The following is a 23,656-nucleotide window of genomic DNA, read 5'->3' as shown; positions in this document are numbered from 1 at the left end:
GGGAGTGTGTACATGTCTCGTGGTCCCCCAACATACCAGGTTGACACACCCTGGGTCAGGACCCAAGGCACCTGACCTCGTCTGCTAATAACTTGAATTAGCAGGTGACTTGACCTACAACCACACCTAGCCAAGACACAACCGGGCATGACCACACCTGGACACAGCTGTCCAGATCTAACCAGTTTAGTGTTAATTGGCAAAGGTCAAAGGCCGGCTGTGTCTCCCCCGTATAAAAGGCCCTGCAGTCCCGTCCGCGGGCAGATTATTCTCGTTACTCTCATCATTCTCATCCGACTCCTCTCTCTCCCGTTCGGGTTGTTATTCTGTTCACTCGCACAGAGTCACGCTCGTCCTCCCCCCAGGTCGGGAGGGAGACTTCCCGACCAGACCCCGGCGTCACCAGCTAAGCAGAATCTCCCATACGAGACAGTCCAGTAGCATCCACTGGGCCTCCGTCAGGTCAAATGTGAGTCATGTCAGAACTATTCCTAGGGTGAGTTACCTACTGTGGGAAGTGTATTCATTTCATGTTCGTGTCCGAGAGTCAGTGTCGAGTAACGTAAACATAATGTGCTAGTAACTCCGATATAATATTGATATTAATGTGTCCGTGTCATTGAGTGAATTAATAAATAGTTGTATCTATGTGGTGTTTGAGAAGTATGTCCCTTAAGAACGTGTAAGATAATATAAGTGTAAATAACTAACCGGCCACGCTACCAAACTTCCTCTCTTTACATTCCTCCTACTATAGATATTCTACCTCTATGTAATGTCTTTTATACGAGTTTTGTCTTGTCACACATGCTTAACCAGGAAAGTTATCAGTGTACAGTTGCGGAAATGTTTCTTCGCCCCCCTGTGGTAACCCGTGCCTCCAAGTGACACCGTCGCACTAGTAGGCCTGCAGTAGGTCAGTTGGCCCATTCTAGGCAACTCTGTTTACACCAAACCTTTATCACTCTTATATCAATCCAATTATCCAACCTATATTGGAAGCTTCCCAGCGAGTTCGGTTGATGATGGTGTTTGAGTAACTCGTTTCATTCATTCACCATTTTCGCACTAATGTTTACCCGATTCCTTCCTATTTTTTTTTTACATAAACTATTGTTACGTGTTAGTTAAAGTCAGTTTTCTTAATACAGTACCCTATGTCTCCATACGGAATGTTCCTTTATGTCCGGGTTTAACTTTGTCATCCTTTTCTGGATGTTGTCTAGGGAATTAATATCCATTCTTTGGTGTGGTCTTACTAACGCAGTACTGTATACTGTACTCTGCTCCTGCTACTAACGCTCCTAGATACCGGGTATTTTTTTTTTATTCGAGAACCCAAAATAATTCCCGTACACTAAAAATTATATAAGTTAGTAACTTAATATTTTGCATCTGCTATTTAACGGTTCTTTCCTAAAAGTTTGTTTAGGTCAGGGGTTCTTAACCTTTTTGGGGTCACGGACCCCTTTAAGAATCTGATGAAAGCTATGGACCCCTCCCCAGAAAAAATGCACATAAACACTTACACGTAAAATACTGGTTTGCCACTTTTGCACGCTGTCTTAATAAAAAAAAGGGAAAAAAACCTACAGATGCAGACAGCCAGCGACCCCGGAGCAAGTTAGCTAGATCATGCTACTGCAGTACAGGTAAACTGTTAACCTCAAGTCCATTTTCAAAAGCCATTGTCATAAGTGCATTGTATAGACTTAATTTTAATGAATGACACTGAGAGACTAGCTACAGGTATATTACTCGAGAATTGTCTTAGAAAGCCTATTGTCATTGATCTCATGAGGTACTAGCTATCCTAAAGTGTAGGTGCTAACCTCGGCCCAGCTTATATCTATCCAACCTGTGTTTGAAGCTGTCCAGCGTATTCAAATTAATGAAGAAGTTTGGTAACTTGTTCCATTCATCCACTACTCTATTCCCAAACCAATGTTTACCTATTTTGCGCCTAAATCTAAATTTGTCTTAATTTAAAACAATTGTTTCGAGTTCACTCCTGGTTGGATAGTTTGAGTACCTTTGTAATGTCCCCTTTGCTTAGCCCTGACTTCCATTTATACACCTCCATCATATCGCCCCTCACTCTACGTCTCTCGTGGGAGTGCAAATTAAGATGCTTTAACCTGTCTCTGTACTCAAGGTTCATAGTGCCCGGGTTTAGTCTTGCCATTCTTCTCTGAATTCTTTCTAGGGATTCTATATCCATTCTGTATTATGGTGACCAGAATTGAACTGCGTAATCCAAGTGAGGTCTCACAAACGCAATCAGGGTGTTTTAGGCCTAAATATAAGCCCAGCATGACTTACGGAAAGAGAATACATTCAGCCGCTCCTCTCCCTACATTCCATCTCAGGGATAGTGAACGGGTTGAAAATATATCCATCCAACACGATGATTACTTTCTTCCTATATCCACACAAGTATCGCCGACGTGGACTTAAGGTCCGCACTTCTCTTCCTGTAAACTCTGTAACTGCCTTCACTGTCCCACTGTCAGGGACCTCCTACCTCAGGACGAGTCACCACCTACTTATTCGTACAAATTTAGATTTAATTCTTGTACGCTACCCACGCTTTGGTGGGTGCTAACTCCCAGTGTCCTTAAATCATATCAATATTGTCTCCATATCACAAGTCATAGTATGTCCTGTGAGACAAGAGTACCAATGTATTAGTGTGCGACCGCATGGCTTGTGACTAGGCTTGTCGCCCCCTCGAGTGTAATAAATAAATTAAATAATAAATAATAAGCCCAGCATGATTAAACAGACGCTCACAAATAGCGGATGCAGGTAGTGGTGTGTTAAGCTTCAGTGATAAAGAGCAACTGACGTCTAATGGGAAGACCAAGCCCCTGAAGGATAGGTGGGGGAGAAGAGAGGGAATTCGATGGGGGAGGGGGGCGGGTATGAGGGTAGTCCAGGTACTAATGGCACAAAACAAATCCAAGGGAAAGCCCACTGTCATGGCTGCCACCTGACATGACGTCACCTCAACCCACGAGACCTCTCGGTACGTGACCTCACGATGTCTCCTACACCCGCACCCTACCTTTTACGGCTCTACCCATAAAACTCTTTTACTATGGTTAATAGTTAATTAATAAACAAATATATTATTAGTTTACATGTAACGTAACGATATATTTTTTCTCAATTGTATTGGAGTAAAAGTATTAGAAAACCATACCTAAGTAAAAGTACTAACAAAATTGAGTACTGTACTTTTTAAAAAGCAAATACCCAAAAATGTTACACGAATACAATACTCAAGTAAATTTGTTTAGTTACTTTACAACTCGGAGCACAGGCATTATTTTTCGTAGCAACAGGGAATAGCGCAGTAACTATTAAACTGCTAACAGGACAAGCTGCACTGCACGTATCCTGTACTGATGGTCTCATGACCAAGCAAGAGTCATGGACCGTTTCCTGCTGATTTAATTTCATATAGGGGTCATTTGGGTCTCCTTTCATTGCCTTTTTTTTAAGAACAGGATAAAACACCATTAAGTTTCTGAAAATTTTCTAACTAGGAAAATAAATTGACCATTACCTCTTATTTTTTCTTCCTAACTTGTAATTACATATTACTTTGGGATCCTGGCAACAAAATTTTGAGAGAGATGGTGATAGTTCATGGGTAACTCCTTCAGATGGGTTATCTCTTACTGACACACGCCTCCTTATCATGGCCGTAAATACCATAGAACAACGAACAAACAAACGCTAAGTAAACCTAAACAAACAGGTGGCAGGTTAAGTTTAATGGCAGGTTGTGGACTTTAATGCACTAAATGTATTATTATAATAGTATGTGTAACATTAACTACACTGCGGCAGTGTTCACACTAACAAGTGATCTCGTATTATCTTTGTGGGTTAGACTTGTCTTTACTGTAGATACCGGGCCAAACTTCAAGTAGGCTGAGATAAGAAACAGTCCAGGACGAGCATCTCTTACTGAATGAAAGAATGCTCGTGTGATCACTACACGCCTCTCATAAGGTTGCGACCGACCAAACAAACAAGAAGTGTTGCCATAAAGAGCTCAACACACATCACGATCTCTCCCTGCTTCCCATCATGATGTTAAACCACCTGCGACGACGTCTGGGGTTGATCATATATTGGCTGGGTATCGATAATCATTGATAAGGGTGGTTGGTGGAGCCGCAGTATCTGTAGTGGGGGAGGCCTGTGGAGGTCATCTGGCATCTCCGAGGCCGCTGCTACATGACGGACGGTCGCCCAGCACAGACCGTAACAGGCGCCTCGACGTGAGGAGTGAGGGAGAACCTTGCGTAGAAGTCACGTCACTCGCGGCTCTTGAGCTACTTCGAATCACGTGATCACCACAGAGTACATTTAAATATTTATTATACTCTAATGGAGGGATATATTGCTTTTCCTGTGTTTCTTATGCAGTGTCCTTAAATAATTAATATTTTCGTAGACTGACTGTTGACAATTTGTTTAAAATCTCTCTACTGTAGGTACAAAAAGTGCATTAGTGCTCGTAATCTGAAGAAAAGAATTTCAAGGTGATCAACATTAAATACAGTTCTTACTATTGTCAGTGCCTGACTCGTTACTGAAAATTGAGAAACAATAAGGCATTGTAACGATATAAGCATAGGAGATAACAGTCGTATCGTTTTCTTTTAACTACCGGCGTCTGTGTGGCCACTGGCCAAGTGCGTGTGACTTCAGTACACAGGAGGACCATGGAGGGAACAGTGAAGCTGAGACTAGACGTCCACACCGCCCTCCTGCTGCTTTTGTTCACCGCCACTGCTGGTGAGTGTAATAACCACACGTTGCTGGAAATGTACACAACAGTATTCGGAGCTCCCTCCGAATACTGTGTTCATTTTCATCAACCAAATAATTAAGTTAAGAGTCCCAATTTTCCTGTGAATTTCTGTTTTCCTCAACAATAATCAGACTCGATCTAAATCTAACCCAAATAGGTCGTGTGGATTAAATAATTAAGCTGCAGATTCTTGAGATATATAAGGTAATTAAATGTTTGGAAATACTTTTTATGACGTAAAAATCACTGGTTTTGTTATAGTTTAGTAGCAAAATATTTAAATACCTTGGGTGTTGATTGTATGTAGAAGTCCGCGTGCTTTATTGGGCTAATGAAATATATATATATATATATATATATATATATATATCCTGTATAGTAGGTTCATAAGAATTTTTAAGCATCATGAGATGGGGCACGCTACCTCAGGTGTGTTCAGATTTTTCATTTCGTTGAAAAATTGATCTGCTCTGCTAATATGCTGATTTGAATATAATTCTCCACAAGCACAGATATACTAAATGGTGAGCGTCTGAATTTTGTCAAAAGAAAAGCTTTGTACAGAACAACTGTACACATATTACATGCGATCATGAACTCAAGTGTGGCGCGTGGCAGACATCCGTAGTGTAAATAATTTATTTTATCATTTCACCACTGTCCAAAATCGGGGGATTGAAGCCGGGTTACGGTATACGACTATACCACCAACACCCATGCATGCAACACAAACTAACTAAATGTAAGTAAATCTGAAATTTTAAAGTTTATTTTTGGTTAGGTTTAGTTAGGTATTGTTGTTACAGTTGCGGAAATGTGTTTATACGCCCCTGTGGTAACCCGTGCCTCCAAACGGCAACGTTGCAGTAGTAGTATCAATGTTTATGAATGAATGAGTATTGGCCGTGTAACGACGGACGTGATTGGTGGATAGGTCTGCTATAGGTCATATAAGTTGGCCTTTTTTATTATTTATTTATTTTTTTTTTTTTACGGGGAACAGCCCACCCGGTCACAGGTCATCGACCCCCAACTGGGTCTGGGGAGCGAAAAAAAAAGAGAAAATAAATTAAAAATAGAAGAGAAAAAGAAGAAGTGAGACTGATTGTAAGATTATGGAAACACGGGTTACCACAGGGGATGTAGGAACACATGTACGCAACTATACGTGTAACATGAGTTTTGTCGTTATAGCATCGCACGAATCCAAGATCCTGCAAATTCATTGATCGCGTGGAACATAAATTAATTATCAGTACCAACTTATTAGGATTTATATTGTGTATGTAATGGCAAGATGCTGTTGCTTGTTTATAGTCTTCATTTAATGACTCGTGTGTTTATAAGTGTATTTTTTTATATCTGGGCATTAATTACTGAAAAGTGACCAGATAGTTTATTATTACATAATTTGTATTTAAGGAGTTAAAGGCGATATTTTTCTTCTGTGATTGACAATTGGCTGTGGTTCCAGTAATGATGGTATTGCCTGTTGGTTCCTCCCCTCTCCTATTTCCTTTTTAGTTATCTCTTCAGTAAAATTATTATAGCAGGTGTTCCCAGTTCCAAAAGTTGAAATGAAAATTTGAGATGAATATTTTCTAACTGATGTTTTATGTTATGCTACAGTTATCAGGGGCGGATCCAGGGGCGTCCGGACCCCCCTTTTCATCAGAAAATTTAAATACCCTTTCTTTAATGTAGTATTGTACTTAGGCATTTTTGTATAGTAAAAAAGTTATCAGACTATCTCCTAATATCAAGTGCACATGGCTTCAAAATGCCCAAGATATTGGTCAGCTGGGTAGGCTCGCTGTGCTCGCCATGTTCCCCCCCCCCCTCACAACTTCTTGGACCTCCCCCCCTTTTTTATATTCCTGGATCCGCCCCTGATTATAATTTGTCTTTTCTTGTTCCATCAAGTCCTTATGAGTTGCACTTTGTTAAAAGAAATCAAGGAAAATGAAGAGTAACATTGGCTTAAACACGCCGTGGTACACCTTGGTTAGGTTGTGTGGTCATCTGCCAGCACCCATGTCCCCTCCTCCCCTCACAGGAGGTGCGGCCCTTACCTACCAATTTAGTCAATGGGACAACCATGTACCAGTCTCATGTCACTTGTGGGCTGCTCAAGTACACGAGCCCTTTCCACCTTGACTGTCAACACGAAGCAAGTATAAATTTCAGGAAAAAAATACGAAGTGCATTATTGGAATTTTGGAGTGATCTGCTCTAAATCTTAAAAAAAAAGTAGTGAAAGTTAAAAACACACTTTTTTGTCGATGATGATACGATGGACCAAGGAGGAGTTTATTTGTTAAAACAAAGAGCGACAAGAACACTTGCAGCATAACTTGGTTTGTTAAGAGAATAACCAGGAAGTTCATGGAAGATCCCTCGGGCACCACGACCTTGACCTTTTGACTCAGTGAACCTAAAATCAGGCGGGAACTTGCGCTTCACAGGGGCAAGAACCTAGAGTATATTGTGTCATTTTAACCTGTTTGTGGAAACTCGAGATAATGGTTCTCATACTAAGAAGTGTAACAACATAGATGACGATAATATTCTCGGCAAAACTGATAGACGGATAAGCATTGTGAATTTTTACGAATTGTTTGATTCCTGTCAAGGAGGTAAGGATCTGTGACAACTATTATACCACTGAGGAGCACAGTGGATACGGGCACGGACAGTGGTTTCCAATGTTTGTAAACTCCAGGGAATTACTGAAGGATCGTAAAGAAGAAATGACGTAATGTTAGGAAGAAAGTGAGAAGTGATACTGTATAACAAAAACTAATCCATGCAAGTTGATGTGTTGAGTGTGTTGAAAAGGGGAGGAGAGTTTATTTATATTATTGTTTGTTCTTTGATGTGATGTTTTTAGAAAGTACAGGGATCGTATTTTTTAATAATACGTGGGGTGGTTGGTTCTTTATACATGTTGTGTACACAAATGAATTAATGTATCAACAGTGTTTTAGGGAGTAGCTACGTTTTTCATTTTTTTGTGTTTGTGAATACTTTACTGAATGGAGGATGAACCTTAATTTGAACTCTCGAGTAGCTTTTTCCAGTGACTCTTAATATTTATTAAACCTGTTGTATATATAGAGGACATTAATATACATCAGAAAGAGGTTGGTGGCATTTGAAATGTGGCGAATACTAAAAATAAGCTACAGTGACAAAAAAAACGAATTTAAAAAACAAATAGCAACAATTTCAAGCGAAATACTTGATATGTACAGATAAAAAGAAAAATTTGATACTTTGGTCATATTTAATAAATTAAGGATGAGGGGATAATAACATAAGTATTAATGGGCAAAGTTGAGGGTAGGAGGGCCAGGGGAAAGCAGAGACTGGGATGGATGAATAAAAATAAAACTGGGTCCCCAGACACCACAAAAATTGTGACCAAGCCCAGGTTGCTGATCTGACTTTCTGCTTCATTTATACACAATTGCAAGGTCTCAATTGTTTCTCTTACTTTGTCAACACAACATACATACATCATTTCTCACTATTGAATTTTTTTAATCTTTGTATTTATTTACGGCTCTTTATTATTACTATTATTATTTTTATATTGTTTATTATTATTATTATTATTGTTATTATTATTATTGTTGTTGTTGTATTATATTTTCGTCCACCAGGCCTTGATGTGGGTCATAAATTGACCTATGCCCGTAAAAAAATAATGGAGGATTGGCAAAACAGCCCATGATCGTTTAGAGTGGAGGACTGTGGTCGGCAACCCTCAGATATGAGGACGGCACAGTAGTCTGTCCATGATTATTAGATAAATCGTATTTAACAAGCAGCTTATTGATAATAATGCATCTTATAATTACTTCAGTTGGTTTTCAAGTTGTTCATTGATTTTTGCAAGTGATGACAATTATGTTTCACAAACAACTTCAGTTTCTATATTATTGTCATGAGGAATAAAAACAAAATCCTTCTGCATCAAGGTGTGTGTGTGTGTAGGAACTTTAAGATAAGGATGAGTTAAGCATTGAGAGGTTCATTGAGCGTCAAGTGAGGGTCTTGTTACTGTTTATGACAACTGTTTACGCCAGCTGAGTCACGCAGTTCTTGGCCAACTTTGTTTTATTTATGCCACAGAAGCACTTTTTTTTGCATCTTTGTCTTACTTTTACTTCTATCCTCTTTGCCACTGACTGGCTCGTTGGTAGCTTGGGCGGTCGGCCACGTCTCTTTTACGCATTGTTGACAAATACTGGGCATGCACTGGCTCCTGAATATATCTGAACCTGCCCCACTGTTGGTCAAGTCTGGCCTTGAATGAGCTCACACTCGGTGCCGTCACAACGCTCTCTGGCAGATTGTTCCAAGAGTTCACAATTCTCACTCCAAAAAAGTTGGCCCTCACAGTTGACCTGCAACTAGGAGCTGTGACCCCTTATAGGGCGGACGTTCACCAAATCCAGGTTGTTCAGACAGCCAAAGATGCACTGACCCCACCCTGGGTCTCGTACTCGCAATTCTACCTGGCAATACTTGGTAAAGGAAGACTGTATGTAAAGGTGATTGTGATTGGTGGATTTGTTTTCGGCTGTATCACTGTCAGGATAATTATTAAACAAACCAATGGTAGAATTTTTTATAATAATAAACTATTCATTGTTATTTAAGGTTATGGGAAATTTCCAAATGTTCGTATATTTGTTTAAATAATGAGGAAAATTTGATTGAGGATCTTGTGGCAGCTGTGGTTGTAGTCGAGTTGCCAATTCATTAATATAATTTTCTTCATTTAAGCAAATATACGAACATTTGGAAACTTCTCAGGACTTTAAATAACAATGAATCGTTTATTATTATACAAATCCTACCTTTGGTTTCTTTAGTAATTATCCTGACAGTGATAAAGCCGAAAACAGATCCACTAATCACAATCACCTTTACATACAGTCTTCCTTTACCAAGTATTGCCAGGTAAAATTAAATTAGTGTTAAAGTAGTACCATTCTATATTCAGTGTCTCAGTAAGGAGGTATAGGTCCATGATCTGACAACTCAGGGCGAACTTGGCGAGAAAAAGTTTGAGAACCCTTGAACTAGGTTAATGGGAACTTCAAATGGCCTTGTGCATTTTCCATTTTAGACAATTTCTCTTTCCTCATAAGGTGATGTGTACAGAGTACAACATTTCAGCCAAAAGTAGTTACAATAAAAAGGAATTCACTGGTTGAGTTTCCTATGTAGTTCAAGTTGATGTTATCTGTCATAGCTGAGACATCATATACATGTACGTACCTGTAGTATTAAAATGCTTCCTGAAGCTTAAATCATCCCACATTGTCACTCAGAGCTTTCAGATTTCCCATCCATTTTGTGATATAGTTTTAATAACTAGCATTTTGTCCTTGTAATAACTTTATTCTATCAAGATCATATTAGTTTAAATATAATACCACTGACCATCATCTTGTTTTCAGTTAATCAGGAGAAAACTTTGTTGAAAAGTGATTGTGAGTTTTCTATATCCATGTTAGAAGACATGCTCGTGCTAATTCTCATGGAGGCAGCAAGTAAAATGTTAGTGTAAATTGTCTATCACTGTCTGATATAAATGTGACAGTCTGACAGAGTTTTACCAAAAGAGTGATATTTTTTGGGTGCTGTTTGTTAAGAAGTTGAATATCTATCGCCCCACTTTACCAGGCACTGTACCCTGTATTCCATTTTTGCATGTTTTATTGTTTATGTTAGGGACGCAATGGTCTTATTTTGTCAGAGGCCTTTATGAAGTTTTGTGTGTGTGTGCGCACACGCACTTAACATGAGCATTTTGGTTATCCTCGAGTGCCTTTTAAGGTCTTATCAGTGAATCAAGTATCTGTGGTAGACGGAATTGTCCCACTATAGAACCATCATGTTCCAGAATATACTGTACATAACTAGGGTGGGGGTGAGGCACACACATGCCCATGCTGAAGAATCCTAGAATTTTTTTTTTTTCCTATTAAATTATTAAATATGATATTTACATATAATATTAATGAATAGTAATCGAAGGTCTTTCATTGCCATTTGCACAATAGACTGCCAGATGTGACACTTATGGAGGATTTATATAAAATTTAAAGTTTGTATTTCTAGCGATAAAGTACAATATTACTGAATTCAAGTTCTGTGAAAAACTTTCTTCCCGTTGATGTGGTTTGCATGGTAGAGTACAGTATTGGAATGACCCAGTCTCTATGTCTGTGTCAATATTGCAATGAAACATATTTCTCCCATACTTGTACCAAATCTGACCAAACATCATGGATGATCTATAGTGGGTATACTGTACAGTACTATACTGAATTTTGGGGGTCAAAGGTCAAGGTCAGTCATTGAAAGTTCAAAAAAATGCAATTTTATGACAACTTAGGAATGAAACATCATAGAAGGATGGGACATGTTGCATTAGATATCTTGATAAAGGGCACGTTAATGCTATCCTGTATACTATCATCGACCTTTGTTTCTATGAATTTGTGTTTCTCCAGAAATTTATGTCAAAGAATCAGAAATGGCAAACAGTACCTCGCTGCAGTCATGCTAATGCCAGTGGAACGTGGAAATGCCATTTATGCTTTTGACATCATTTGACTGTTCACTCACATTTTTATTTTATGAACTGAAGAAGGGTCCTATAACGGCTCTCCTTACCTTTAGAGTATTCATCCAGTATTTTGTAAGTTATGATGATTTAGAAATCAAATGTTATAAGGAAGATAAATGTGTATTTTCAACTACCAAGCTCAGTACCTTTGGCTATATGGTCGAAAATGGTGAAATGCAACCTGATCCTGAACATCTCCAACCTCTACATGAACTACCTGTGCCTCACAACATGAAGTCTCTCTGTTGAAGTCTCAGCTTCTTTGCATATTATTCTCAGAGGATTTATCGCTACTCAAACAAGATCCACTCACTTAGTGCCACTAAAATATTTCCCATTATGAAGGAGGCAGAAACAGCATTTCACCAACGACATTTTAAACATGAATGTTATGAGTGGACACAAGAGAATCATTTGCTGTGATGAACATAAAATGCAACTTTTTAATGTTTGGGGTTGCCACTTTATTTTGATTTCTATAACTTTTTTTATTTATTTTTTATTTATTTGTATTTTTTTACGGGGACTAGCCCACCCGGGCACAGGTCACTGACCCACATCGGGGCCCGGGGGACGAAAATGTAATAATATTAATAATTCATAGTAAATAAAATTTATAATAGAAAGTAAAATAAAATATTATTGGTAATAATAATAATAACAATGTGATAATAATAATAATAATAATAACAATAAATACAAAGAAATACAAGAATGAAAAAAAATCAACAGTGAGAAACGCTATATGTATGTTTTGTTGTCATGTAAGAGAAATAATTGAGACCCTGCAGTTGTGTGTAAATGAGGCAGAAAGACAGATCAGCAACCTGGGACTTGGTCACAATTTTCGTGATGCCATATGGCAGCAGGGTCTACCATTAGACAACACATTATGCTTCCAATATCTTCCCAGACGGTAGTACCTCCCTGGTACATGCCTACTACCTACTAATTGGTATCGCTTTTATTTGTGGTTTCTAAGTTTTTCTTTACTTTAACTTCTAATTCAAACTTCTAATTCATTTTCTCAAGTATTTGTTAAATTTCTTTAAGTACTCTTACTTATTTGTTTATTTCCTCTTACTTTTATTCTCAGATTTACGTAGTTATATTCTGTTATATGGGTTAACCTGGGAGAATAACATCTTTCTCTATTCTTCCACATTCGTGTAATTACTGTATGTACTTACATCTTAGAGCTGCCACCACCCAGGCTTTCCTTTAGAATATAATATCTACAATTAACCTTTCAATTAAAGTGGTAGCATGGTATTCACGAGAGGTTTGGCACTTGAGTTATTAAGTGTATTTTCAGGGATGGCAATTGTTAGAAGGAATGAGCGGTGGTGATACACATTCGTCTGAACAAGTATTTATTAAAATCAAATCTGAATACTGTGACAATATGAACCTTACCGTATACTCTTTATGAGTTTTGCTCCTAAGTTTCCGTAAGAATATCATTATCCAGGCCATTACATGTAAGGCTTTATTGTAAGTATCATATTGATTCCAATTTAATAAGACATAAATCCCAGCATGGTCCCCATTAAATAACATAACTTCGGGCCACAAACTCTGGTGAGGGAGCCATGATGGACCTTCCCACCACAGTGAGGATTTCTTGAGGGCAGTAGCATTAATACCTCGAGTGGCGAGGTCACTAGGATTGTCCTTGGAGGGCACATATCTTAGGTGAACGTCAGGGACTAACTAAAATATCTCGTCCACCCGATTCTGAACATATACAGGTAATGAACTACGGCTGTGCAACCAATGTAATGCAATCTGATTGTCGGTTCAAATTTAAGTTGCTTAACACAATAAGCTCATATTCATAGGCCTCCTTAATAAATACTGACATACGAGCTGCAAGTAGAACTGCTGTTAATTCCATTCTATGAATAGTTAATGGTTTAATCGGTGCTACCTTGGCCTTAGCCATTACTAACCTACTAAGTCCTCCGTTAGTCATATAGGCAGCAGCACCGTACGCCACAGTACTAGTATCACTGAATGTGTGCATCGTAACTTCTTTAGAAACAGTGACCTGGCGGGGTACAGAAATATTTAAAATTTCCAATATGTCCTCATATAATTCTTGCCAGTCATTTTGTAATGCATCTAAAATAGGGTATCCCAATCACAGTGTATTCTCCTCAAATTTTGTACGAACCTTTGAGCCCGAATGGTTACGGGAAGGAGGAATCCCAGAGGATCAAATATACTGTACTTACAGTAACAGATAAAGTTTCCCTTTCAGTTACAATTTCAGGAAACTTAACCTTACTATTAAAAGTTAATACATTTGAATCAGTTAGCCAAATTAAACCTAAGACTTTCATCTTTAATTGTTCTAAAGATGCTATGCCATTTACGCACAAAAATTCCCTAAATTCAGAACAATAAGTAACCCGCTCTCTTGAGAAAAGATGCGCCTTTGAGAAGATCTTCAAAGAATTCCAGCCATGTGTGATCAAAGCCTTATAATCATTACCTGTTCCCTGCAAATTGTCAATATAAAGACCTCGTTTGTATCAAATCTGGATCTTCGTCGACAACTGTAAGGTGTTTACGGATAGTAATGTTTAATAAGAATTGACTACAGTATATGTTGCTCCAAATAAAATGGCTTTAAATCTATATACAGTATATGAAATAAGGACTACTAATATCAAAGGGATCAATTGGCCAGAGAAAATGTGTTGTATCACAGTCCTTTTCATGCAACCCCACCATTAAGAAAGCTTTCTCTATATCTGTGCCAAATCTGAAACTAAAGATGGACCGGTATGTATACAGTCATTTAAACTAAGTTCATTGGGTCCTGACTTTGCTGAACAATCATGGACTATCCATACAGGTGTAGTCTTACATACTTCTTAATCCCATGATGGGCTCAGTAGTGAATTGGTTGTCCTGGACTCACTTGTTCATTAACTTCTTCAATGAACCCGCTACTAACCTAGTAAGGCTCTCTTTGTAGCCTCCTCTCACCTTCCTGTGTTTTTTCATTTTGGCATCAGTCATGTTGCATGGCAGAGAAGTCAGGACCTCCTGACTGAATTACAGTTACTCTGAATAGGCAAACTGTACTTCAGAATTTGTCAATAAATTTGCTAAATTAAAAAAAGGGAATAGCACAGGAAAGGAAGCATCGATTATGTATAACTCCTGTTAAATAATAAAGTTACACTTAGGCCTAAAATCCTGGTCATGGCACCAATTTGTACTGAATTGCTTGATATCAGGACAATAAATGTTTAAATTAAGCTATACAAATTAAATAAACACTCAAAATGGGTGATTACCTGAAGTGTTGATGTTGGAGTTTATATTACATTAAACTACTGTATGTATAAAGTTAGGATATCCTGCAATACAAATTGATACATACTCAAGGTTTGCTGATGTGGCTGGAGATCAGGAATTAAAGGTGGAGCTTAGTTGGTGAGCCCCTCCATGATCGCTGATTTTTACTGAAGGTAGCGAGTGTTGTGTTTCTCTGGTCAGGATCGTTAAGGAACTGACGATGGCAGGTAATTTGACATTCAACGGTAGCTGTTACGTTGCATGCACAAACAAAGAAATGTAGACTTGTGCAAGACTATTATTTAAATCAGGAGTAATTATATATTATTCAGGTAACTAATAAATATTACTTTAACAAAATACTGTGCAGTATAACCTAAATTAAATGCAACATACGTATATATAACTCCCAAACAAAATTTCTTACTTTATTCTATCGTTCTGCTATTCAACATATTAGATTAATAGTTAAGATATATCTACTGCTTCTGTATATATGAACAGGTCACTGGTAACCAGCAGTGGAAGCTGGTAAGCAGCAAAATGGATTCATAACAGTATTGTGTACTGTACCTGCATTGTCTATGTTTAGTACAATACTGTATACAATCTATGCTGAATTGTATATGTACCTGTATTGCTTATACTTATGATGACTTAATGTAAACTTGCATGAAGATTTTACTGCTCCCTCTTACCACCAACCTCTGAATTGGAAATGGAATGGCAGAGAATATATCAATATTTTGATTGATTACTGTCAAAAAGGCATACAGTATTGGGGTACAGTACAGTAGCTACCTTATTTTTACCTTTTTTTTTGTAACAGTACTAAGGCCTCTTAGCTGTAACAGCTTTTAATAATTTTTTAACACTGGTAATCGAACAAATTTTGTTCATTATCTGGGGGCATTAACAACATATTAGGCCTGTAATAATAGTAATAATATAATATCCTCCTGTACAGGTGACCTAGAGCCAACTTTTGGTAAGTGCTGTGCGTACGGTGCCAACTGGGCAAGGGAGGCTCAACAGTGCTCTTCCTTTCCTGCCCCCGTCACAGGGATTCCCTCAGAACACCAGTCTGTCTGTATCACCACTGCTGGGATTTGCTGCCTCAGATACTTTAGGTAAGATTCTGCATGGTAAACTGAAGAATATTACTGTGAACTAGTACTAAGGTCGTGTCTTCTAGATGATATACAGTACAGTACAGTATATGTACAGAATTTGTGTTGGGGAAATTACCAGGACAAAATTCTTTTTATGTTTCTGAAGTATAGCAGTAACAACATGTGTTTTGTGTGTGTCTTGTATTTAGTTCTGTTTTCAATGTAATGTCACAAAACTTTTCTCCCCAAATTATGTTATCATGATTATCATTACTGTTTTTCAGTCATTTTTCCATGCTTGTGTGGGTTAGCCATGATTACCTGGTGGCAGCAACAGGTGGCTGTTGGGAGGCTTGGAAATGAGGATGGTGCAGTGGCACCATATATGTCATCCACATGAGAGTGCTGGGTTTGATCCTAGCTTACATACATTTTTTGGAATCAAGATCAGTCCTTCATTTATGGTAACTCAAGTAACTGCAGCCAGATTAAATGGAAGAAGGGAGCATTAAATATTTCTCCTCTTGACCTTCCTTAGGTCAACTTTTCTCAGTGCCCTCAAAGAAGGGTTGACATGCATACTGTACGTGAAAGGGTTGACCCTGTCATGAAAAGTAACACAACAAGTGTAAATACTGTATAGTTGTAGTTATCTCAAATTAAGTAAAATATAATTTTAAAATGTTCTTTACACAAAGTACTAGGCTACTGAGTACAGCAGCTTAAATGCTTATGTACATAAGAGCTTGGACAAGTTGACAAAAAAGTGAATTTAAACAACTCGCTTGCATTACTAGTCCATTCAGAATCTATGATTGGGCTCCTTGTGAGAAAGTCTATCTCCTAAACTAGGGACTGTCAGTTGATTGAAAATGTCCAAAGGAGGGCCACCAGTGGCGAAGAGGATAAACGTAAAAAAAAAAGTATGTGTTTACTGTTTATGATTTGGGGCTGATATGTGCTGATATATTTTATTTTGTTTTGTGTAAATAGAGATGAACAGTGCCAGAAAGGGAAGCAAGCAGCTCAAGTTGGCCAGGACTGTGTCACCAACAGTATGCAGGGCGGGGAGTACTTCCAGGTACTGTACTATATTGTTCTGTTTTAAAGGTCTATCAGTTACTGTCACAGTATGAATTGTAATTTGACTGACTTAATGACTGAGACTTATTGTCTCAGTTACCCTAATGTACTTCTTAACAAATTCTAATTGACTCTCATTTGCTCATGGTATGGTTGTCTTGAACCATACTAATTTCATCTGGAGTGATTACAGTGAATGAAATTATTGAATGTAAATAAAAATGATAATTTGAAAGATTAGTTCGAATTTATAATTGACAGTTTATAGAATTAAGTCAAATATCCTGTATATTTATGGGAGAATTTTAAGAATATAGTACAGTAAACCCTTACCATTTGCGAGTGTTAGGTTCCAAGAAATGGTGCGAATTGGCAACACCGTGAATAGCAACTTATATACTACCATAGTGCACTAATATATACCTATACCTGTACTGTGTATGAGAAACTTAAGTCACAATACTGTACAGAACAGGCAGTCCCCGACTTACGATGGGGTTAGGGACCCAAATCCAGGTCATAAGTCGAATTGGTCGTAAGTTGAAAATGCGAAAATAATTCATAGAAAATCTAAAATGGGTGCCTCTTTTTCTTCTCAGTACCATAAAACTCTCACTTTTCAGCTTGCCGCCATTTTAAAGGGAATTACAAATGAAAATTTTGTCAATACACAACGCAATCACTAACGTCGGGACTCGAAAATACGTAATTTGAAAAAATTTTGGTACGACTGGGGCTGTCGTATGTCCGGGTGGTCGTAATTCGAGGAGTACCTGTACTTACATTTGTATGTGTAAGTCTGGAGCTTGATGAAGTGGTGCACTGTACATAGGGAGACATCTGTTTGCTGAAGCATAGGTGGATCATCAAGATCACTGGTGGAAGAGGGTGATACAGTGGTGGTTTGAATATTTTAAGAGTGTAATTTAACTTTTTTCCATAAAAAAGTCTGGGCAAGCAAATTACATCCAAAAAATTGTCAGGGCAAGTAAAAAAGATATCTGTAAATGTCCCACATAATTTGCACAGCCTGTTATTATTATTGTTATTATTATTAATATTATCATTATTAACCACTTGTTTTTATTGGGTCCTGTCTCTGCTGAATAAAATCAGTTGGCTTTAGCCAAATAAATTATTAAAAGTGGCATCCATATAGTGAAGGGGTTAATAAACACTATACAATATATATTGTACAGTACAGTACTTATTTCAGGATTGTTGTCAAGGATGTAAACTGGGCTTATTCAGTGGCAGCATGGGTATGGGCTGCAGTATGAGGTTCAATTTTGGGTTCCCATGGGATAATGCCTACTTACAGTGCTGTAGCCATGCATCACCTGGGAACCCTTCTCCTGACTTCACAGATATTGGTAAGTTTGATAACTACAGTGTGTAGCTAGCAATATCTAAGTGTGTAAACAAAATTTGGAGTTGAATTAGGAATCCCATGTAATTGTGATACAGTCCCTTGACTGAAATTGGTACATGTACTGGCTTAACACTCAGGATTGCTTGAAATTTATTTAACGAGCCTGTCACAGGACAACTTTTGAGCCTGCAAAATTACCAGAAATTGCGGATTTTTTTTTTCCCCCGAGCGCTATTCGTGGCTAAGATTTGTCATATATTTATTCAAATGATGCCTTCCTATGTAAACTTTTGGCAATAATATTTCCACTTAACACTCAGATGAGGTAGTCCTTGGCATATGCAAGACAACGGCAATGGCGTAACGAATATGTATCAAATAAGCACAATACAGTTATATTCATTATAATTCACCATACCCATACGCATGCCTCTACTGCACTATAGTTCACTATCACTTATTATTTTTCCAAGCTAGACCTATATATTACGCCATGCTTTTGTGTGATATATGTGACCGTATTGTGAGTAGCCATTTCACCAACGTCTCATGAATTCAAATATATTTCCTAACAAATATTTCAATACACATCACTTTATCACTTCCTAAGAATAAATATCGAGGTTGTAAGAGATAAATATCTTGAGATAGTGGCGCAAGCACCAAGGTGGCCATTTTTAAATCGCACCTGGGACCAACACTCACTGCTTATTGAGGCAGAGGCATTACTGGCATTAGTTGTCTTGTACCACATGCTCCAACTCACCTTGAGGGGTTGCCACATAGACTTAAGGTTTGGTTCATCGCAAGAGTGGCGTGATAAAAGTGGCGTTAAAATTTCAAGTAATTCGACCAGAATTTTTTAGAGAAAATTAAATAAACGCCATACTGGCATGTCTGATCGCAAGGCAAAAGTTTCGTATACATTAAATCAAAGCGGCAATTATGCATGTATGATCCCGAGTGTTAATGCAGTCTGCCAATTCTTAATTTTTTAGTGGTGTAAACCCTCTTTCATGCACCTTCAAGGGAGTTATCTTTTCCAGATGATACATTTACAACTATTTTGACCAATGATTTCAGGTTTTGCGTGCAATTTTTAGTATCATATCTTTTGGTATTGTGATATTCTTCTCCCCCCCCGTTTTTTTTCCCACCCACAACTGTTTTTGGTCTTGTCTACTAGTGTCTGTGTCCCATTAATAACTGAAGAACAGGTCTTGTGTATTTGTACCAAACTTGGTTGATTTGATTAATTTTGTGACAGATCCACATATTAAGCTTTTGGCCCAACTAATGCAAAATTATAATATTGGCATGGTAAGGTTTCCACAGCGGGAACACAGATGGTCATTTTTTTATTTGTATTTATTTTTATTTTTTTTATGATGAAGTAGACACTCACCAGTGATGAATGCAGTACAGTAATTTACAATACCTTGTAACAGTGTCACTAGTTCAATGTTTATCCTGCCATAAAAATGGTTTGCTTGAGACTAGGATGCTGATACCATTTATTTCAGTGTTCCACACTACTTAGTAAAGACTCCGCCCCCCCCCCCCTCCTTTTATCTTTTGTTATTAGTTTATGAAATGTACTCAACGTATCTGTTTTGAGTGGACTTATGCTTTTATAAAAAAATTTGATAGACTCTCAGCCGATATAAGAAAGAAGGGCTTGACTCTTTAATAACAATAAATAATAGTAATAATACTGTAATAATAGTTGGTCTTTTGTTTCTCAAAAATGTCAGCTCTTCTAAAGAATTCACTAGTGCTCGAAACACGACAAAGTCAAAGACTAGAATGTACTGCAGATATCTCTGTGGGCGATGTAGGCTTAGTGAGGGAGTGTTAAGGTGAGGGGAGAAAATGGATGACTCGTCTCTTTACCTTATAACACACCAAAAATATGTGTCATTCTTCAGTCCTTTGTGTTTATTCATAGGTAACCATCCCTGACTTCTTTTACAGACAATGAAGACTGTAAACGTGTTTATACTGACCAATTTTTATTGACAGGTAGCCAGGCAGTGACTGCTAGTAACCTTGGCAGTAACCTTTACCCTGGCCTCGTCTCAGTTTCAGGTATTGTGACTTGTGTAAATCTGATCTCTGCAAGTGAAGTACACAGATTTTGAAACCTGAATTTAATTAATTACCTGATAGGATCTGGTTGTAAATTTTGAGTTGTTTCTATGCCATCCAGACCTTTGAATAGGTGTACAAAGTCTGTGAACAAGGATTACACTTGTCCCCAACCCCAGTCATCTCACTAAAACATTTAATATTACTGCAGGTCTTCATATTACTAAAATAAAATATTTTTGGAACCTAGTTCGATTTACTGTACAGTAGTTTCATATTTTATTCCACCTTCGTATTTTTTCTTCTATGGCTTTACATCATTAACTGATAACTGAGTCAGTTAGTAATGTTAACATAGTTATGATCTGAGCTTGTAATAGCTACTGAATATGTTACTGTAATCTTTTCTCTTTCCATAATAGAATCTGATGACTTGTGTGCCAGGTTTCCTGGTAAGCTTTGTGCACATGTATGTGTACCAACTCCAGGATCATACCGGTGCCAGTGCCGTGCTGGGTTTACACTCTCCATTGATGGCAAGACTTGTGTACAGGATGCTGTCACTGATAGGTAAGTCAAAGCCAATGTTGTCAGTTATTAATTTAAAATAACTTCAGGGTTCTACAGTACATGCACTTACATGCCATGAGAGCATGAAGTATAAGTGACTTGTGAGGAGGTGGCTACTAAACACCCTCTCTGTCCTTTTAAGTAAAGGCACATAGTTTACTGGCAGATTCACTTTTTGAGTAAATAAATGAGATGAGAAAGTTTGCTATGAGTACAGGTTGTACAATTATTCCAAATATAACCATAAAAGTGCCTATTGCTGCACATTACTTTAACAGTCACTTGTCTGACTTGTTCTAATTTTAAGGGCATATTTAATGGATGCCCCTCGAGATCGAGGATGGCCGGCCCTAGGGCCACCTAGGCGTGAATTTATTTAAGGTGTAGAAGCTGTCGCCAACTCAACAACTACACCCTGAGTTAACGAGTTGCATGACCCAATGTCAAGAAACAGTCCGAGAAGACCAGACAACTCGCCAACTGCACTGGGTAACCATTACCCCGGAAAACGTTCCGCAAATCGATTAACAGTCAGGTCCCCAATTACTGCTGGGTAGACAAAGGCAAATAGCATAAAGAAACTTATCCATAGTTTCACCCTGCCAAGGGATCGAACCCGGGTCCACTTTTTTGCGAGGTGAGCATGCTGTCCATCACACCACAGGTCACCATTTAAGGGCATATACCTTGGCATCATATGTAATTTTGTTGCATGTGAAAATTTCGGAAATTTATTTATGTTCTTGTTCTTTCAAAGGTAGTTTTTGTTTTGAGAAGACGGTATTGGTTTAAATAAAGATGTGGCACCCATGAAGCAATCAAAATTGGGCATATTATAGTACTTTTTGTATGGATTTCATTTGATATTAACAGTTCATTGTATTTACCATATTTACCTAGCAGCTGATGTATTTATTAGAAGGTTGCTGGAGGACACCTGTGGCTCTTAGGTTCTTTATATTGTCTGAAAATGACAGGAAAATATCGTGTGTGAAGTGTAGAGTTTTTTTCATATGTTACCCCTTTGGAAATCTGTATATATTCCAAAGATTTAACGGTGCTCCTTGAGTTACTGAAATCAATACAACAGTACTGCCATAGATTACAGTCAAGATGGATCCTTGTGATACTCCTTTCAGTTTGTTTCCAGTCTAATTGTGCTCTATTTAGAAGAACTATTTATTTTAAACCACTCCAACATTTTGTTAGTGATGCCATGGGATCAGATCCTTAACCCCTTAACTACAGGGATGCTACTTTTAATCTTTTATTTGGCACACCAGACCGTTTTATTCATCCTTACACAAGTGGTTAAGGTTAATCTTTTATGTGAAACTTTGTCAGTTGCCTTGGAGAAATCTGTGTACAACACATAAATTTGAAGATCTTAATTGTATAGTCAGTCATAATTTTTATGACACTTTTTTTCACCTTCCTGAACCAAAAACAGCTGAGGAGATTTAGTCGAGGTGCAAGGTGCTGTCTGTTTGTCCACCCGTAGATCAATGATTTCCACACAATATCTGAAGTTTTAATTAGCTCATTGCAATTAAGCTTGAAACATAAGTTCTGGATTTTAATTTTAAATAATAATGTTGCAAGGTCATTGATATCAGGGTTTATTATTCATTACTCAGTCAGGGGTAACAGCTATTTCATAGATTGCTATACTGTATTGTAGTTATATTATTAGTTCACCAAATCTTTACAGCACATTATGACATGGGAAGTAAAGCTAATAAATTTGCTTTACTGCTTTTTAGGTGCCATCTGAACAACCCATGTGCTCACATCTGCCAGGACACAGGCATATCTATTGAGTGTTCATGCAACACAGGATTCACATTAGCTCTTGATCAGAGATCTTGCAAGGGTAAAGTGGTGTGAAATTTTGTATACAGTTGTCATTTTTAGTAGACTATGTAGTCTTGTGCTTTAAAGTGGGGAGTAATAGCAAAGAGTTGGGGCTTAGTATGTGGAGCTTGTAGACTGGGATTAGTACCTGTACAGTGCTTTGTACTTTTGTTTATTTGTGTTTATTTATGATTTTTTTTAATGCCTTTGGTAATGAATGTAAAGGCTCTCTTTTATGTGGTAGTGTATTAAGTTGTAGAGTAATAGTAATTAAGCCGCTTATTGTAGATGTATCTTGGTTGTAAACCAATTGGTAACACATTAAGTATCTTTGAGGGAAGATAAGAGTTTATTTTATGTACAGTACAGTATTTATAAATGTGGCAGATGTGGATGAATGCAGCTCTGGTGTGCATAACTGTGTCCCTGGAGAACAGGTGTGCTACAACCAGGTTGGCTCCTATTCCTGTATCAATGCCGATGGCTCCTTGTCCTCTCCGGGTTCCACACAGCACCGGACTCCCAGTGTTGGGTCCTCTGGTGGTCTCGCTGGGGATGCCAGAACAGTAGGAACTCAGAGAGCATCAGGTTATGATATCAGCAATGAAGTAGATCAAGGATCATCAGGACTCATCAACTTTGGAGGAGCCTTAGGTGTGCAAGGTTTCCCTGGTGCTCGACCAGATCAGAGCTATCTGGATGCTACGCACACTCAGGGTCGATGTCCACCAGGATACAATTTTAATCTGGATACGATGGTTTGTGATGGTGAGTTAATGGGGTAT

At 38.0% G+C, this 23,656-nt stretch overlaps 1 protein-coding gene across 9 annotated transcripts in view; it reads left to right on the top strand.

The window, feature by feature from the left end:
• Window positions 1–290: 290 nt before the first annotated feature.
• The window catches only part of LOC121859161 (fibrillin-2-like), a 76,237-nt gene continuing 52,871 nt past the window's right edge, over window positions 291–23,656 (top strand). For 2 of the 9 annotated variants that reach the window (XM_042355902.1, XM_042355908.1), the window contains exons 1-8: window positions 4,252–4,815; window positions 15,760–15,922; window positions 16,898–16,985; window positions 18,204–18,360; window positions 20,382–20,447; window positions 20,870–21,017; window positions 22,781–22,890; window positions 23,259–23,639. In XM_042355902.1, coding sequence (XP_042211836.1) covers window positions 4,743–4,815; window positions 15,760–15,922; window positions 16,898–16,985; window positions 18,204–18,360; window positions 20,382–20,447; window positions 20,870–21,017; window positions 22,781–22,890; window positions 23,259–23,639 — 1,186 coding nt within the window. In that variant the 5' untranslated portion in view covers window positions 4,252–4,742. Of the gene's footprint in view, window positions 470–4,251; window positions 4,816–15,759; window positions 15,923–16,897; window positions 16,986–18,203; window positions 18,361–20,381; window positions 20,448–20,869; window positions 21,018–22,780; window positions 22,891–23,258; window positions 23,640–23,656 lie in introns of those variants that run through there. The other 7 variants (XM_042355906.1, XM_042355901.1, XM_042355899.1 and 4 more) reach the window with 6 other exon arrangements.

Source organism: Homarus americanus, unplaced genomic scaffold (genome assembly GCF_018991925.1).
Source record: "Homarus americanus isolate GMGI-L3 unplaced genomic scaffold, GMGI_Hamer_2.0 scaffold50924, whole genome shotgun sequence".
Lineage (NCBI taxonomy): Eukaryota > Metazoa > Arthropoda > Malacostraca > Decapoda > Nephropidae > Homarus > Homarus americanus.
This window is presented reverse-complemented; position numbering and strand designations above follow the sequence as displayed.